Source organism: Melitaea cinxia, chromosome 11, assembly GCF_905220565.1.
Source record: "Melitaea cinxia chromosome 11, ilMelCinx1.1, whole genome shotgun sequence".
Lineage (NCBI taxonomy): Eukaryota > Metazoa > Arthropoda > Insecta > Lepidoptera > Nymphalidae > Melitaea > Melitaea cinxia.
Window position 1 is genome coordinate 13,419,837 of NC_059404.1, and position 18,966 is coordinate 13,438,802.

The window sequence follows — 18,966 nt, forward strand, 5'->3', positions numbered from 1 at the left end:
ACGGAATGGAAATACGGAAGAAGGAATTTTTATAAAATATTGCTTTGTTCCTCAAATTCCTCACTGCAGAAAATCTATAGTTTTTGGCATTTCGAAATTTCGTAACTAATTATTAATATCCTTGTAGCAGATCTTTCAGCCTAACATAGATTTCTAGGGCTATTTTTTAAACAGTACAATAATGAAACTTATCTATCACAAAGGAAATTACTCTAATAAATACCATTTACCTGTAGAAGCAGGTACGTGACTGGGGTCAGAATGCACTATTACTTTGCACTATGTAGTGTCTTAATTTTTCATAAACATAGAATTAATTTCAACTCTAATATTATAGAATAAAGTTTTTTTTTTTAAATAAATCTTCTTTTATCTGTAGAAGCAGTAACAATGGAACAGTACGTGGCTGGAGTGAGAGTGTTACTGGCCGCTTGTGCTCGAGGCGCGCTCGCTGAAGGGGAAGCCGCTGCGAGGTTCCTGTACTACAGAGCGTCTACACTTCAACGACACCCGAGCCTCGCTTACAGCGCTACTAAAGCTGCAGCACAATATGCCGCGTTAGCTCATGATAGGTAGGTACTTAGCTATAAAATAACTTTATTTTTTTATTGTTATTATTATTTATTCCATAAACGCATCAGGACAAAAACACAACCTTAGTTGTAAGCCAGTTTATCTACATACATTACAGCCTATACAGTCCACTGCTGGACACAGGCCTCCACAAGTTCACGCCAAAAATAACGTGAACTCATGTGTTTTGCCCATAGTCACCACGCTGGGCAGGCGGGTTGGTGACCGCAGTACTGGCTTTGTCGCACCGAAGACACTGCTGCCCGTCTTCGGCCTGTGTATTTCGAAGCCAGCAGTTGGATGGTTATCCCGCCATCGGTCAGCTTCTTAAGTTCCAAGGTGGTTGTGGAACCTTGTTATCCCTTAGTCGCCTCTTACGACACCCACGGGAAGAGAGGGGGTGGCTAAATTCTTTAGTGCCGTAGCCACACAGCAAGTTTATCTACAGTCTGGCAAAAACTTACAGTAAGCTTGTCATTTTTGTTTTTTTGTCATTTTTTGGATCAAAATGGAGGAGGGGCATTCATGTTTTCTGTGTATATAGGTTTTATAGGATTCTCATACTACTGAATGTAAAATATTTATTTATTTTTACATAGTTGTAATATTCTTAGAAATACTAAATAAAAAAAATTAGTATGAGTCGGATATGCATATATACTGTTCCGTACTACTGTGTAACCGTTAACAAAAAAAAAATGCAAAAATGTGGAACTAAAAAAAAATAACGGAAACAATTATATAAGAATCAGATTCTTCGATCTCGTTTATTTATTTGTCATATATAATGTATGCTACGGTTATGCTACGATACATCGTGTTAAAATTCTTAGTGTACGATTTATATTTTTGTGTTACCCAGGAAATTCTAAACATTTTTTCACAGGGTCGCTTAGACCGAATATAAAATCATCATATCAAAAATTTCAATCTAGCAGATACATCGTTCCATAGCTTAATTGGCTAGAGCACCGACACGGTCAGTCTGAGATGCAGGTTCGATCCCCGCTGGAACGGTCGGCTTTTGATATGATATTAAAAAATGTTTAGAAATTCCTAGTGTGTTAAAAATCATTATCTTTCACAGACATCGAGCACTCACAGTATCACTCGCAACAGCCGGTATGGAATTAACTGACACATTAGAATTACGGGCCAAAACTCCCCCAAGACCTCTACAACTTCCTGGATTGCCTACAAAAGTCTTTGTTTATGCTACCGGAGCCGGATGTGCTACAGTACAGGTACATCGTAACAATATTAAATAAATAAAATAAAGCAATTTAGCCCAATTAAATTAAAATTAAAGATAACTTTATTCAAATAAGATTCCAAAACACCTTCCAATCGTCATTTTACAAATTAAATTTTAAGTTATCGTTAAATGTGAATCTACTGATTTAGAATGTAGATTCTGTAGAGAATAATCGGCAAGAAACTCCCCAGTAACTATTATAAAAAGAACTATGTTTTAATATAAAATTAATAATAAAGGTAAAAAGTTAAATTTGAAATAGTGGTTACTATTATTATTTATTTATTTAGATACATAAAAGAAAGAAGATAAATTACAAATATCAGTATGATGCCACATCGCTTCAGCATCTAATATTCCACTACTGGGCATAGGCCTCTTTCCCCTTGTAGAAGAAGGATCAGAGCTTAATCCACCACGCTGCTCTAATGGGGGTTGGCGGATATATGCTATCAGGTGTACATGATAACAACTGTGACTGACGGCTTAACGTACTCCCCGAGGCATTTAAGTTTTACATTCTTCAATTTATTTCAGGGAACCATATCATATTCAACGTATACGCCAAAACCAGAGAATGCCCTGCTAAATATTCAGTCTGCTATTATTGAAGAAATACGTCCTGAGAGAAGTAGCATTGAAGACTTACAAGGAAACTTGCCGACGTTGATCATCAAAACTTGCTTTAAGTAAGTAATTATAAAAACAAATAAACAAAGTAAGTAACTAACTATTGGAAAGTACATATTGGGCATGATCAAATCACTCAATAGTAATAAAAGAATCGAAATTAATCTTACATCATCTCATTGTTTGCACCATAAACATTTGAGTACTTGTTTACTAGTATATTAATATTTAAATAGTTATCTACTTCTACATGCATCTAGTAATGTTGTGTCCTATTTAAGGTGGAAAGGTAAAGAACGTTCGGGCATACTTCGTCTTGAAACTTCACTTTTCTCTGGCTATGAGTTGCACTCGGTCAATCCAGTAGTGCTAGACGGCGCTACATTTGCTGACCTGCATTATGGTTCAAGAGGCGAATCTGTATGGTTCGTTTTCACTAACGTGAGTATTTATTGATTATTTAAAAAAAATATATTATATAAATTCTGTATATTAGAATTCATTTTAAAAACTTGAACATATAGTGCCACTTGACATTACTTACTAGAAAATAACTAATATTACTTCTAAAATACAGTATAAGCTTAATACAAGGTTTCTAAACATTAATTAATATTTTTCATTTATCACATTTCATACCGTATGCAAAATGTATAAATATTTAAAAATAATTGTTTATTTTTACAGATTAGTTCAACGTGTCCGGTTTGCGCAACCTATGAAGCAAGATCTAAATTTGTTATTACTAGCTTACGTCCAGCATTTGCTAAAATATATCCTTCTAGTAGACCAGACTTAGCTGTCGAAACCTTCTTCCACGCAAGACCTGGCAGTCCATTACTTCGAGGAATTACCGACGATGACTTTATAACTTGGTTTGATAAAACTCAAATCGCAAGCCTCAAAACTAGCGCAAATATTGATAACATATGTGAATGTGGGCGAATTTGTAGCAGAGATTATGAATTCAGGAAAGATTATGAAAAGATGCATGAACCGAAAACCACTAAAGCAACTAGTACTACAACTGATATATCTGCGTCAACAGAATCTATAAATATTTCTGATGATATTTCAACATCAACAGAGCAAACATCATCGCACTTACCAGCTCACACCGTTACCTCATATGATGTATCGGTTTCTACGTCAGTAGAGTCGGTGACTAACAAAATTACAAGTGCTCCGCTGAATTCATTCTATGAAAATAACACATCCGTAACAACAACCGCAATGCTGAATAATGAATTATCAACAACAACAAGTTCAGATGAGCCAATAATTATTCCAACAGTTACATATGTTAATGACTCGAAAAGTGAGAATATTGATAATAATATTCAACCTAATGTTCCAAAAATAAACGGCGAATTAATAATTCAAAAAATACCAGTGTCTAAAATCTACGTGAAGAAGCCTGAACATAAAAAGCCATTGCCAAGGCGAAAAGGTACATTAAAAGCCACTTATGGTGATAAACATGACAAATTTTTCATCAAATCGAAACCAATTGAATCTACTTCAATAGAAAATGTGGCAAATAATTCCGTACAAAATAATGGAGTAAGCACAACCAAACCTTTGAATGTTAAAAATAATGAAATTACGACACATGAACCAGTTATTTTACGACAAGAAAAGAAAAAAATAAAGTCCGCTAGTAACTCTAGTCTTGATTTACCAGAAGATGAACAAAACAAAATAATACAAACAACAAGGTCTACTGACACAAAAAACAATCCCGAAACTACATCTATACCTCATACAATAGCAGCGATAACCAAGAGCAATATTAAGACAATGCATTTTAGAACAAAGAAACCTAAGCCTAAAAATCAAATCAAAAAGCCAGTCACGCATTCAGATCAATCAGAGGAAAAACGTGTCGATGATAACAAAACAATTAAACCGGATATAGTTGTGAACAAAACAAAAATAAAGGTTATAACTGATAAGTATGAACCAAAACCATTGAAATCAATAAACAAAGAAATTCATAAAATACCATCATCACCTGTTTCCGAAACATCCAAGTCATTTAACAATCCTGTAAAGGTAGACATTGCCCCTGAAAACAGAGGTGGTTTTGAGATATTGGATAAAAATAATCTTTGGGAATTACTAAAAGAAGGCACTGATCATAACAGCTCGAAAATAGATGATAAAATTCAATTTCATAATAGATTAAGTGATGTGTCAAATTTAACACAAAATAATAATAGTCGTTCTTTATAAGCTTCGTTGTTATGTAATATATAAGGCACAAAGACTTCAGCATATTTTTGTAATATTCACTCCCATATTGAAATTGGTAAAACCTAAAATAAAATTCAGATTAAAATCCTAATAGCACTTTTATTGTTGATTGTTAGATCGGTAAAGTTGCACTAATTTATTTATAATTGTTTAGAATAATGTGTGCTGTAAATAGTCGAATGTTTGCGTAATTGGATGAGAAAAATAAAGTTATGCGCTGTGACAGTTAAGATGTGTGTCTGTCTGTAATATTCTTATGCTCAAAGCCTGAAATATATAAAATAGTATCTAAGATTACAATCTCGAAAGGAAAGAAAAGTAAGCTTCTAAAATGTTGAATACAATAAATGAGTAGAAACCTTTAAGCCTTAAAAATTAACAAAGTTTTAAAGTATGATTCATGTAAAACTAATTTAAAGAAGATAATTTAGAAAGTGCTAGATTTGCTGATTAAGTATGTTATCTAAATAACTTTTTTTCTTTAAAAAAACTATTGTAATTTAAGATTTTATTTTAAACATTATCTACAGTATTTTACTAATAAGAATCTTCGACTGCATAAGTTCAATGGTTGTAAAGATATTTAATTTTTAGTATAGACTAATCTCGAATCTAAGGTACGTTTTGTACATACCTTCCTAGTTGCCAAGCCCGATTAATATTAGAATTTTTTAGCTCTATGTCTTCTTAGATAATATTCGTATTTACCCTCTAGAGTATAACGTAGATTTTAGCATAATTATGCGATGCCCCAGAATTTCCATCCGTCTAATCTATTCTTCTGTATCTATTGTATGTAATGTAGACTCTTAATCCGACGCCGGACCTCCGCCGAACCAAGGCAGGGTATTCTCTAATATATACGAATACTCGCACAAACTTAAAATTCGTCGTGTAGGTAGATGACGAAGATTCGTAAGATCTCACGATTTTCACGCGTTTTTGCTCCATAGGCGTCGGTATAACTGTAGCTATTCGTAGATGTTTATGTTGTATTTGTTAGATTAGAGTTTTCATCTGTTCCTAGTATATACTATCTACCTTAACCTCTTAGAAATTCTTAATCGAGTCTTTATAGTGTTTACTGTAGTCTTCGGATTCCATCAAATTCTGTCTTTCATCGTATTTTTATATAATTATCACCCTAATATTTATTTATAGTTTATTGACCTCATATCGCATTTGTATTTAAAATAATAATGTTTCTAAAGAACTTATTTTAAACTTTGAAAGTTAACATCTCACACAATCTGTACTTGAGAAAATAAATATATAATGTCATTTCGATAACATTTATGGCTTGTATTTTTTCACATAGACATATACGTAAGTGACTAGCATTAATTGATAATTTTAAGTGTGATAAATTATAAATCCATATAAATGTACGGTTGTATGAAACTAGGTGCTTGAGCGGTGGATTCTTGTCAATTTAAAATGTAAAAAAAATTGATGCATTACTATAATGATATAGTTTTAACGTTTTAATTAATTTCTGTGCTTACTGGTAAGATAGTCACCTATTTAATAATACATTGATGTACTGACACAGATTAATTAGAATGGATAAAGGATACCACAAAATGACTTTCTTTTATTTGATTTTGTTTCATACCTAAACATTAAAAACAAATGTTCAACACAATCGCAAACCCTATAAAGACAAGAAACGGAAATTTCCGTTCTTTCACTTTTACCTTTATTCAATCAGTGGCAACATAAACTATTTTCTTTTTATTGATCACAATTTTTACTTAGAATATTGTACGTAATAATACAAATGAAAATTTCTAAACTGTATTACGAAAAGGTTAGAAATATGTATTAGTACAAGGAGTCATTACCTAATCTATTTTCATAAGTTTGAAGCTAGTTTAAAAGGTAGAGTGTGAAAAACTCAACTACAGTTTTTATGTGTTATTAAATAAATTTTGGACTAAAACTAACGCAATGGATTTGGTATAATAATCAGATTAATTTTTCCTTGACATAGCGAATGTGTTTAAGCTGGGATTGCTTAATGCTATTTTGCCTAGGATTCAATGTCCGATTATGACATATTTGAGTGGGGCTTACAAATGTTTTTCGGAGTCTGGATTGGATTTATAATTATTTTGTATCTGTATACCTAACTACTTTAGTTTATATCAATTAAGTATGTTTTGAATGATTGTTCTAAAAACGTTAAGATAAAAAAATTAAATAAAACAACATATTAATATTACGTTTTATCAATTGCATGTATTTATAACATTATAATGATTAATTGAAATGGTACAATTAATGTCATTAACTAATTATATCTATCGATATACAATATGATTTTATATACCTATTCCAAGGGATAATACTTATATATAAGAAATACTGAAGTTAAATTTCTTTGAAATGAATATTGAACACAAATTGGTAAAGTTTTATTCCAAAAAATAACTAGTGGACTAAAGCGTGATAAAATAACGAAAAAGTAGCTATTGTAAACCATTTAGTGCTGCATATGATTACATTGTTAATTTAGTGAACTCCTTGACGTTGCGCCCCTCATCTCCTGGCGTAGGCCAGCCACGCTGGTATGTCCGGCTTCTGGAAAGTATATTTTTTTTAAATTTATTTAATCTGTATTTTAGTTTTTTTTTTATAAGGTTTTTTATAACGTCGATTATACAAACGTTGTTCTTATTATGACAGGAATAAAAAAAAAACAAGATTTAGATTTATTAGTTATCTAAAGATATGAAAAGGAATATCTTAATGCAATTTAATCAAATCCTGATGTAAGGTTATTCGAAGATTAGATGTATAGAGGTATCTGCTTTGGTGAATAAAATATTTACATGGAATCAATAAAAGGTGAATGGAACACCTAAGAAAATGTATACTAATATAATAAAGCTGAAAAGTATGTATGTTTGTCTGTTTATTTATTTTTTGTCCTGCAGTTCACACTATGACGCGCAGTGCAGTTTGCATATGCTAATCTCAGGAACGTTTAAATATGAGGACGGAATGTTCAGGATTGTTCGAATTTAATTTTTTTTCTTCTGTTGGATAGTTCATTATACAAAGAAAGGCTATTTTTTCCTTAAATTAAAATGGGTAAACCGCGGGGCAACTATTTTTTGCTTACTATAGGGTAGATACAAATGTCTGTCATGTGCTGGGATCGAGCCAATCGATCAATTGTCTGTGGTTATTGCAACAAGTCTTCGTCAATGTAGTGTTTTGACTTTTTAAAATTAGATCAGTAGTAATTATTCATTTATAGAATAAGCGATATTTTACGTAAAACAAATGTCATTTTTTTTTGTTAAGGACTTCAGTACTCTTTTAAAAATTGAAATTTATCATTCTCAAAATCATTGAATCTTCTTCAAAATCATTGAAGAAGTTTAATACCTAAAAAATGATTTAAACTAAAGTAAAGAAAATTCATTTACGAAATTATCGTTTGAGTTCGTATCGACAAACTAATCAAGTTTATCTTATTAAGATAAAGACTTGATTAGACAGAATAAATGCTAAAATGATTATCACAGAATTAATTGAATTATGTAAAATTTAAAAATTTCATTTGTATTGAACTTTAAATTTAATTTTTCATTTAAACAAAGTCTTAAATAAATTTTATTTTATCCATGTTTATAACTTCTAGGCATTAGATGTTTTTTTTTTCTTTTATGCGAAAGAAGTAACAGCATTTACAAGTGAGTTTTTATTTCCTATTCAGGTTAAAACATTTCCTTTTTAAGATATATTTATTTATTTATTCACACTTCCGCACACCAATACAAGGTTTTTAACAGTATTACAAATGATTTATAAAAATAGAATTTGCATCAGTTGCAACAGGCGGCATTATCGCTAATACAACGATCTTTTCCAGGCAACCTTTGGGCAGAGGACTAAATACGGAATGTGGGATGGGGCGCAAAAATGTTATGTAACATACAACGTGAATATATTATACTCATATCCGTACATATACACCACATATATATACATACATATACACATGCACACATACGTATACATAATATACTTGAAATATACTTTTTATCTTTGAAAAAATCATTGTGTTTCAATAAAAGCATAGCATTATAATTATTAGAACTACTCATATACAAACTCTTAACAAATTATATCATAATATAATTATTAATTGCTGTAAACGACCCATTGCTGGACAAAGATTTCATCTCCTATTAGAACAAATATTTTTACAAATACAATCGCTTCAAAGTTAACCGAATCTGCGGCCGTCACTGTTATATTATGAGTATTTTCGTCACGAAACCAAACCACAGCGTTACATATTAAATTGAGATGAGGTAGTGCACAGTGGGAAAGATCTTATTCGAAATCTGGTGACTGGGGAAGGACCTCAACCTTACATAAAATCACAGCTGAATAGTTCTACTTTCAACTGGTGTTGTGTTCTTGTGGTGAGTAAATAACCTGCTGCTCCGAGGTAGGGTAAGGGGTTAGGGTCGGTAACGCGTGTGTACTGCTTCTAGTGAAGCAGGCATCCATAGGCTACGGTATTCGCTTACCATCAGGCAGAGCATACGCTTGCTTACCACAGACTTAGTATAAAAAACAAAATCCAGTTAAATAAAATTCATCAATAACAAATACCATAACATTAAAAGTATAACGTCTAAAGTAGCTAAAGACGATCAATGTCAAAGTCTAACTCAAGAAACTTCATGGCACCCACGTAATGCGACAATATGATAGTATGAAAAATTATATTCTCCTACAATATCAATAACAAAGCTTATCGCATCTGACGTATCTATAAAATTATTACCTCAATAACAAAGAAAACGTGACTGTATTACAATAAATATTTGAAGTAAATCCTTGTTCGCATAAACGACTGGCGGATGCAATATCGGTTATATTCAATGCGAGCTCATATTGTGGTCGTAAGCTATTTTAAAATCCTTTTGAAATGCAAGTAATGACATCATACGGTATTCATATAAAGGTTTGATATTAATTTGATAAATGCCTTTGCGAATGACATATTTGCAATTTAAACGTAATCAATATTTATATATTACTTCATAAATAGATGACTCGGTTAAATTTACTTAATATCTCGCTATTATTATTATTATTATTTTATGTCACTAGGTCGGCAAACAAGCGTACGGCTCACCTGATGGTAAGCGATTACCGTAACTTATAGACACCTGCAACACCTGAAGCAACGCAAGCGCGTTGCCGACCCAATCCCCAATCCCCCCCAGGAGCTATTAGCGTAATCTTCTGCGTTGCATGATGATATAAATCATAGAAATGTTTTCTTTATTTTCAGCAAGATATTCCCCGATGTACCCGTCTCTAATATACACAAATATTCATAATAGCTCATTTTAGAACGGTCGTGTTAGATAAAAACAATATATTTAGTAGGTAAAAATAATATCATTCCGGGATAACATTATTTTCCCTAAAAAGAAATATTTTGTAACGCATCGTCAACTTTACGACGATGTGTACTTTAGAAAATTAATTTTACTTTGATCCGAAATATTATTCTTAATTTTCTTCGTGTCGTGAAACTAAATTAAATTTTTACACGCCTTACTTAGGAAATTACTTAATTTTTTTGACATTATTATATCATACAAGTACAAGTGGATCCGACAAACGTTTTCTACTTCAGAAAATTTTCTGCTTTAGTAATTAATAATTGTGTACTTGCAAACGAAAAAAAAACTGACTTCAATTACATCGACAAGTAATACAACAGAAACATTGACGCAAAAATAGTCAACTAACTATGCATTATTAAAGATAATTCAAAAAGTACTCGACAGATATCGATTAAATTTGAATGAAACCGCATAAAATTTATTTATTTATTAAGTTTAAATGGTGTATTTTTATTTTCTTTTTTGTGTAAGCTTTAAACTAAGTCTCTGTACACTGTCTGTTTTCCAAATAAATCAAAAAATAATAATAATAACAAGCACCAGCTTCTGCTGAAAAAAGATTAATGATTAATCAAAATCAACAAACCCAGTAAATACTTCTGTCGAAATGAGAACCTCTTCCTTTTTTGAACTCGGCTAGTAATAAGATTATGATTAGTAAATCATCTATTAGTATGAAATATACTTTACGACCATTTCGACACCAACAATTTATACTACGCCAACTCAAATTTTCGATAAGTTGGTTTTCTTAATGCAACTTGAATAAATGTGTTTTTTTTTTGTAATAATAAAAATTGTGAAATTGCAATGAATAAATTAACTATTAAAGATACCAAATTTCAAATAAGTTTCTTAATTAATATAAAAGGTATCCACGTTTTTCCCTTTTATAAGCCTCAATTGTAAAGTTCACTTTTATGAGTTAGCTTAGTATAAATTGCTGGTGTCGATTTCTCGTATCTATCGAATAAACAAAAAAATAATTATAAAAATCGTTTGAGGCATTTTGGAGGAGTGCAACACAAACATCGTGACACGAGATTATTATTTATACCATATATTTCAAGTTATAACAATCTATCTAAGAAATCTATCTTTAACTCCATTCTATAAAAATTCAAATTTGGATCATCACAATTAATTCGAAATAAAAAACAATTCACAATTTTAAAAGATTTTTAAACTTTAAATACTCTCTCAATATCGAAATCCATTTTCCGAGTTAAAATAATTGTTATAAACTAAATATAAACATGTTACTGTTAGTTACAACAACTAACTAAAATGTTTTAGTTTGTAATAGTTTTAAGTCCGTGGTTCCAATTGCTTCCGTTCAGTTTATTAACACCTTTTTAATAAGATTTAGAAATGATACTTTATTTTCGTTCATATCACAAATCTATTACATTCAAATAATCGAACTGCATATACTGATTACAATTATTAATAAATTGTTTTTCTATTTTTTATTCTTTACAAAATAATAAGTTAATTTATATGATTATTAAAGGATAAAACGAGATAACGGTTATTTTTATTGTAGTTATTTACACTTTTATTTTTAGATCAAAGCTCTTCACCCACAGAATCAATTAGCAGATTAAACGAACGAATTTTAATCGGATTGTAATAAATAATGTATATATTGACTCTATAAAAGATTAATTCTGGGCGTGGTATATTTATAAAAAGAATAAAAAAAGTTAACAGTTTAAAAATAAAGTCCGATCATAATATTAACGTAAAAAAGATTATCGTAATTAAAGGTTGATTTTTTTTTGCCGCCATTCCCCGCAGACACGATTTGTGTACCTAATTAAATTTTATAAATACTATATAAAAGTAGTAATATATTTGTAAGTAATATATTTGTTATGTAAATATAAATAATACCGAAATTTTCGTTTCATCGGTAATAAGTAATTTAAGTAAAATATAGATTTTATTCTCTGTTTCTTTTCTACAAAATTTCTATATAACTTGTTCAAGAAGATCCAGTCAACGGAAACAGTTCATTTTAATAACGCCCAGGATTAAAATGAGGACTGTTAATCTTTAAACTTCTTAGTACTTATTCCTATATTAAATCATTTAGTAAACAAACCTTCACATCCTAGGAGAAACTTTTAAACAATATTATCTTTGCAAATTCGTGTCAACGTAATGCTTTTAACATTGCCAAATTATGTACATCTATCGCAAATTGCAAAGTTGTGAGTGGTCTCTATTTGTTCAATAGTTTCATACTTCAAATCCGAACCGAATTATGATTAAATCATTTTTCTGACTAGGAACAGATAGAAGTGTACAAAATAGTTTTTATTAAGACTAGTTTATAATTATATCTGAAGTAATATATCTGATATAATTTATGTTGGACAAACCTTTTTTTATATTACGGTAAAGAGTTTTTTTTTTATTTATAAAAATACAAAAGTAGTTGTAGGGTTACCTAAGTAAAATAATCATCTATACTTACTTCCAGGTCCTTAGCCCAGTTCGAGAAGGCATCAGAGCGCTTACCAAACCTGTGAACAAAATATTTTTATAATAAAATAACTTACATTTTATTGTATAATATTAAATATTTCTATATTATAACCAATTCACATAAAAATGGTATCATGAATTATTTAACGTAACTTTTTGATATCTCGCCTTCATTGTAATTTGCCAATGTTAGTTATTATCTTTACTTCGATAAAAATAAATCCATATTCTGAAATATTTAATTCTAAAAGAAAATAAAGTCACCTGAGACACCAAAATATTATAAAATGTGCTCGTATTATTGTGATTTATCATAATGTTGTGAATTTCCGGATTACTTAATTATTCAAATCATTAACAAAAATAAGTAAGAAATAAATGAAGAATTTTTTTTAGATGTACTCTTACAAATAAAAATTGATACATTCATTATATATTAAAGATCATTTTAAGGTCGTTTAAAAATATACCTATATAACCTTTGTTACACGTTAAGTTTTTATTCATTATAAAGTACCTTTTACATTTCGTGTAGGCGTAGTTGAGACCTACCTAATTAACCTGGAGCATCGAACAAGTTAAAGTAAAAGAAGTAGAGCGACTTTTATTATATGTTGATGTCAGTTATATAAACGGCTTTTATTTATATTAAATCGTTTTCAATATTTGTACTTTGCTCATTATTTTTTAATAATTCATATTTCGTACTTTTTATACCGTCGTAGACATATATGTATGTATTTTTGGAGATATTCATATTCGGTTTTTGTTTTTTAGTTTTTATACATTACAAGTGTTATAAGCACACTGTTAAAATTGTGACAGTGAATAAATAAATATGAACTGAAAGTGAACTTCACACATCTGCTTAATGGACACAAATCAAATAATTATCATCTTCAGTGTGTTAAAAATAAATCACGAAAAAGTTGGCTAGAAAATTTCTGGCCAGGTTATATTGTATTCGGCAACCGACATTCAAACCAGAGTTTTAGCACGCAACCCTATGTCATCGTAATCACTATTAAAAAGTGCTCATTTTGATGTAAGATTTTTTTTATTAATCATGTTTTTTTTTATGTCACTATGTCGGCAAACAAGCGTACGGCTCACCTGATGGTAAGCGATTACCGTAGCTTATAGACACCAGCAACACCAGAAGCATCGCAAGCGCGTTGCCGACCCAATCTCCAATCCCCCCAGGAGCTCTGGTCACCTTACTCACCAACAGGAACACAATACTGCTTGAAAACAATATTATTTAGCTGTGATCTTCTGTAAGGTCGAGGTACTACCCCAGTCGGGCTGCTCCATATTTTGAGCAGGAAATTCCTGCTGTGCCCTACCTTAGTGAAAATCCTCATGTTCGGGAAACTATCTATAACAACATATAGTTATATTAATATACCTGTTTATTCCTGCCAGTAGTAGTCGTATGTTAGGAAAATAATAGACAACCCAACGTTTGCATTTTCTTTCTTTTTGTTGGTAGAGATTCAAATTATTCTTTAAATACGTGCGTTTAAAAATTTTTTTTTTAATAATTTTGGAATTAAATATAGCCCGGCCAGGAATTCAACCAGCATTTTCGTGATTTTTTTTGTCTAATATACTAAAATATATATAAAATATTTTCATTTAGTACATGGAAAAAAGTTCGTCCCCAGTTCGTATATTATTATTAGTACCTGGGTGACCGAGCTCTGCTCGGTATTTTTAGTATATCGTGAAGGATTAGTAGTAGAAGAGAGAGTTAAAATGATTCGTTGCCGGTTTGGATGAAGTCTTTTTTAACCGACTTCAAAAGAGGAGGAGGTTACTCAATTTGGCTGAAGGAAACTCAATATGTATATATATCGCACCTTCGGTCCAACAAAGTCACAATTCAGGACACTTTTAACCGACTTCTAAAAAAGGAGGAAGTTCTCAATTCGACTGTATTTTTTTTTTTATGTATGCTACATCAGAACTCTTCACCGGGTAGACCGATTTCGACAATTATTTTTTAATCGAAAGTTGGTGTGTGTCATTTGGTTCCATTTAAATTTATTTGAGAACTAACAATTACTTTTCGAGTTATATCTAATAATGCGTTTTTACTTGACACTTTTTTCGTCGACCTACGTTGTATTATACCACATAACTTTCTACTGGATGTACCGATTTTGATAATTCTTTTTTTGTTGAAAAACGGATATCCCTAGTTTGGTACCATGATACGGAAACCAGGATCTGATGATGGGATCCCAGAGAATTCGAGGGAAACTCTCGAAAATCCGCAATAACTTTTTATTGGGAGTACCGATTTTAATAATTTTTAATTTAATCGAAAGTTGATGTTTATCATGTAGTCACATATAAATTTTATCGAGATCTGATAACTACTTTTTGAGTAATCTTTGATAACGCGTAGTTACTTGACTATTTTTTCGTCGATCTACGTTGTATTTACTCGTCGATGTAGTTGAAGTCGGTTTTTTTCGTTTGCGAGCAAACACAATTATTTTGTTATGTCTTTTTTTGAAGTTTTTGATAATTTAATATAAGATTTTTAAACTATAGCAAAGAAAGTAAACTATTAATTTTATAACGATTTCAAACCTACTATAAATAGTAATCCAGAAATGAGGAAGTAACAGCGAAAAAGAAATTAGAAGTCTTCTCCTGTAAAATTAAGAAATGAGCTGTTTTGACTTTGTTGCACCGAAGGTGCGATATATATATATCACTATCACTACATAGTATAAAACAAAGTCGCTTTCTCTGTCCCTATGTCCCTATGTACGCTTAAATCTTTAAAACTACGCAACGGATTTTGATGCGGTTTTTTTTTTAATAGATAGAGTGATTGAAGAGGGAGGTTTATATGTATAATAACATCCATTAAATAGTGGAGAAATACTCTCATTTTTGAGGTTTCTAATGTGATGTGATTGTTGATTTAATTAGATCTATATGGCCCTTTACAGCATATAATTTAAATGAATATTTTTGAAGATATTATAGATTTAAAAATTGCGGTACGTAGCGTTTGCGGCAGTTCCGGCCGGCTTTTACTCTAAAGTTAACGCTTGCGGGCCACGGGCAGTAATGAATAAATCAAAACTACTGGATCGATTTTAATCATTTTTCAGTGAATGACATAGGCTATAATTATATTTTATACCCGTGCGAAGCAGGAGCGGGTCGCTAGTATATATATATTTAATGTATGTTCGGGGATAACTTCGTCGTTTATGAAAAGATTTTGATAATTCTTTTTTTGGTGGAAAGGAGATATCGCTGATGTGGTAGCATGATAAGGAAATCAGGATCTAATAATGGGATCCTAGAGAAATCGAGGGAAACTCTCGAAAATCTGCATAACATTACATTAACTACATAATACTTAACATACTACTGAGTGTACTGATTTTGATGATTTTTAACTTAATCGAAAGCCGATGTTTATCATGTGGTCATATTTCTTTGAGATCTGATTACAACTTTTGGAGTAATCTTTGATAATGCGTATTTCTTGACTATTTTTTCGTGTACCTACATTGTATTACTTGTCGATGTAATTGAAGTCTATTTTTTTTCGTTTGCCTGCAAACACAATTATTAATAATGAATTAATGCAAAATAAAAATAAAAAATATCGATAAATTAAAAATTGATATAAAATATACAATTACAAAATTGAGAGTAATTGCTTCTTAAAACTGATAGGCGCTCCAACAAATCGTGTTTGTTTTGAAAATCATATTTAAATACGAATTACATATTTATAAAATGTGAATAAAAAAATTTTTACCGACAATAATAAAAAATATAAATAAATATAAAAAATCAAAAATAAAAAATAATTAAGAAATAATAATGATAAAATATGAATAATATTTTTCGATTTTACCTACATAATAATAAAAAATAAAAACAACCCATTTAAATAAAAAAATATCGAGTTCAATTAGAAAAAGAAAAAGAAAAAAATAATTGATCAGGGACATAGGGATTTGAACCATGATCTTCTCGGTTGATCCCGACCGGCCGATTTCCCACCGAGCTATTGTAACTAAATTGACAAATGCGAAATTTACCTTCGTATTCTAACGGTATTTTTTTCACTCCCTAAAAACAGGGATAAAACAACATTTTCTGAAAATGAATCCTAGCTAGATAGATTTATCTCCCCCGAAACCCCATATATACTAAATTTTATGAAAATCGTTGGAGCCGTTTCCGAGATCCAGATTCTATATATATATATATACAAGAATTGCTCGTTTAATAGTATAAGATAAAGATAAGGTCTCGATAACCATTTCTTTTATTTAGCTTTCTGTCTCTCCATAGAGTTTACTCATAAGTTCAGCCTTTATATAATATTCGGCTGTGAGCGATAAAAAAATATGTGAAAAATAAATATTACTATCTGTAATAGGTACTTGTTACATAACTACTAAAAATACTGGCAAGCGGAATAGTTATCAAGAAATGAACAAATATATTTCTCATATATATATATATGAGAAATATATTTGTATATATATATATATATATATATATATATATATATATATATATATATATTTATTTATTTATTTATTTATTTATTCTTAATGTACACCGAAATACAGACACATGTAAAGAAAGATACAATAGAAGATGTACAAAGGCGATCTTATCGCTAAATAGCGATTTCTTCCAGATAACCTTTGGGTACAGGACACGATACAGTAGCAGCGGTTAAGGTGTGCACAAATTAAGGAGTAGAGATCAATTATAAATAGATAAAAACTACGATATGATAAACTTACATAATTATTAAAAAAGAAAAAAGAAACCTATAAATAAGTAAATATTTTAGTATATAATGTATGAAACACATATATACACACATACATACATACATACATACATACATATAATATACACATACATAATTACATTGAGGCATACATATATCTACATAGTAATATGCATAAAAAACTAATTAGATACATAAAATATACAGTAACAATAATTATTTACAAATAATAATATATAAATATCATATAAATAAATGTTATTAACGATATGTAGATAGAAAATGTTTTTTAACACGTCGTTTAAAAATATCAATCGACTCTGCTTGGCGAATGTCTCGCGGGAGGGCATTCCACAGTTTTACGGCCTTAACACAAAAAGATTTGCTGTAACATTGACTGTGAGATATAGGATGTTTAAGTCTGTTGTCACCCTGAGAACGAAGGCCTAACGTACTGGGCACGTCCGAGCCAAGAAAAGTAAAACATTTTTTTAGGTATGGGGGAGTAGTGGGATGGAAAAGGATAGAGTAGAGAAAAGATAGAAGATGTAAGTTGCGGCGTTCTCTTATTTTAAGCCAGTTAAGCTGTGCTCGATAATCTGAGATATGATCGTACTTTCTTAAACCAAATATGAATCTGATGATCATGTTTTGAAGGCGTTCAAGTTTATTAAGGAGAGTTTCAGACAGGTCAGAATAGCAGACATCAGCGTAATCAAGAATAGGGAAAAGAAGTGTGTGGGCAAGTGATATCTTAGTTTTGATAGGCAAGAAATTTTTCCACTTTCTCAATGTGCCGATTGCAGCATATATTTTGCGACTGATCTCAGCAACTTGAGGTCTCCAAGAAAGTGTGCTGTCTAGAATAAGGCCTAGATTTTTGATACTACCATGAAATTCTATTTTCGAGCCACCAAAACAGACAGGAGGAAGATAGGAAACATCTACTTTGGATATCTGTATAGAATTACCTATTATGGAAATTTGCGACTTATTAGGATTTATCGACAGTCCATACGATTTACACCAAGAACATATAACTGCAAGTTCCTGGTTAACACGACCAATTGCTGTGGCCAGATCGTCAACAGGAGTTGTCAGATAGATCTGCAAGTCATCAGCATATAAATGAAAAGGAAGAGCAAGAATATAAGTTAAAGAATTAATAAATATGGAGAACAGAAGAGGGGAAAGAACACCACCCTGAGGTACTCCAGCTCTGAGACGGCTGCATGAAGAGAGCTTGTCAATGGTTCGAATTCTTTGTGCGCGATCATAAAGATAGGAACGGAACCAATTAACAACATCTGGTGAGAAATTTAAGTTTTCGAAAATTGCGAGGAGAATATCATGGTCAACAGTGTTAAATGCGTTCGAAAAGTCTAATAGAACTATAATTGTGACCTGCTGCTTATCAATCCCAAGCCTCATGTCGTCACATATTTTAGCAAGAGCCGAAACAGTGCTGTGCCCAGGGCGGAAACCAGACTGGAAAGGACTGAGGATATTATTGTCATGTAAGT

At 30.9% G+C, this 18,966-nt stretch overlaps 2 protein-coding genes across 3 annotated transcripts in view; one reads left to right on the forward strand and one right to left on the reverse strand.

Annotated features, from left to right (window-relative positions):
- LOC123657627 (C3 and PZP-like alpha-2-macroglobulin domain-containing protein 8) overlaps positions 1-4,805 on the forward strand; it is a 122,964-nt gene extending 118,159 nt beyond the window's left edge. Inside the window, exons 20-25 of the mRNA XM_045593149.1 lie at positions 380-572; positions 1,661-1,817; positions 2,366-2,517; positions 2,740-2,899; positions 3,146-3,558; positions 3,640-4,805. Of these exons, the coding sequence (XP_045449105.1) occupies positions 380-572; positions 1,661-1,817; positions 2,366-2,517; positions 2,740-2,899; positions 3,146-3,558; positions 3,640-4,693 (2,129 nt within the window). The 3' untranslated portion in view covers positions 4,694-4,805. The remainder of the gene's footprint in view (positions 1-379; positions 573-1,660; positions 1,818-2,365; positions 2,518-2,739; positions 2,900-3,145; positions 3,559-3,639) is intronic.
- Positions 4,806-6,929: 2,124 nt separating this feature from the next.
- The window catches only part of LOC123657859 (neuropeptide F-like), a 51,788-nt gene continuing 39,751 nt past the window's right edge, over positions 6,930-18,966 (reverse strand). For both annotated transcript variants that reach the window (XM_045593359.1, XM_045593360.1), the window contains 2 exons: positions 12,641-12,689; positions 6,930-7,297 (listed from right to left, as the gene is read on the reverse strand). In XM_045593359.1, coding sequence (XP_045449315.1) covers positions 7,256-7,297; positions 12,641-12,689 — 91 coding nt within the window. In that variant the 3' untranslated portion in view covers positions 6,930-7,255. The remainder of the gene's footprint in view (positions 7,298-12,640; positions 12,690-18,966) is intronic.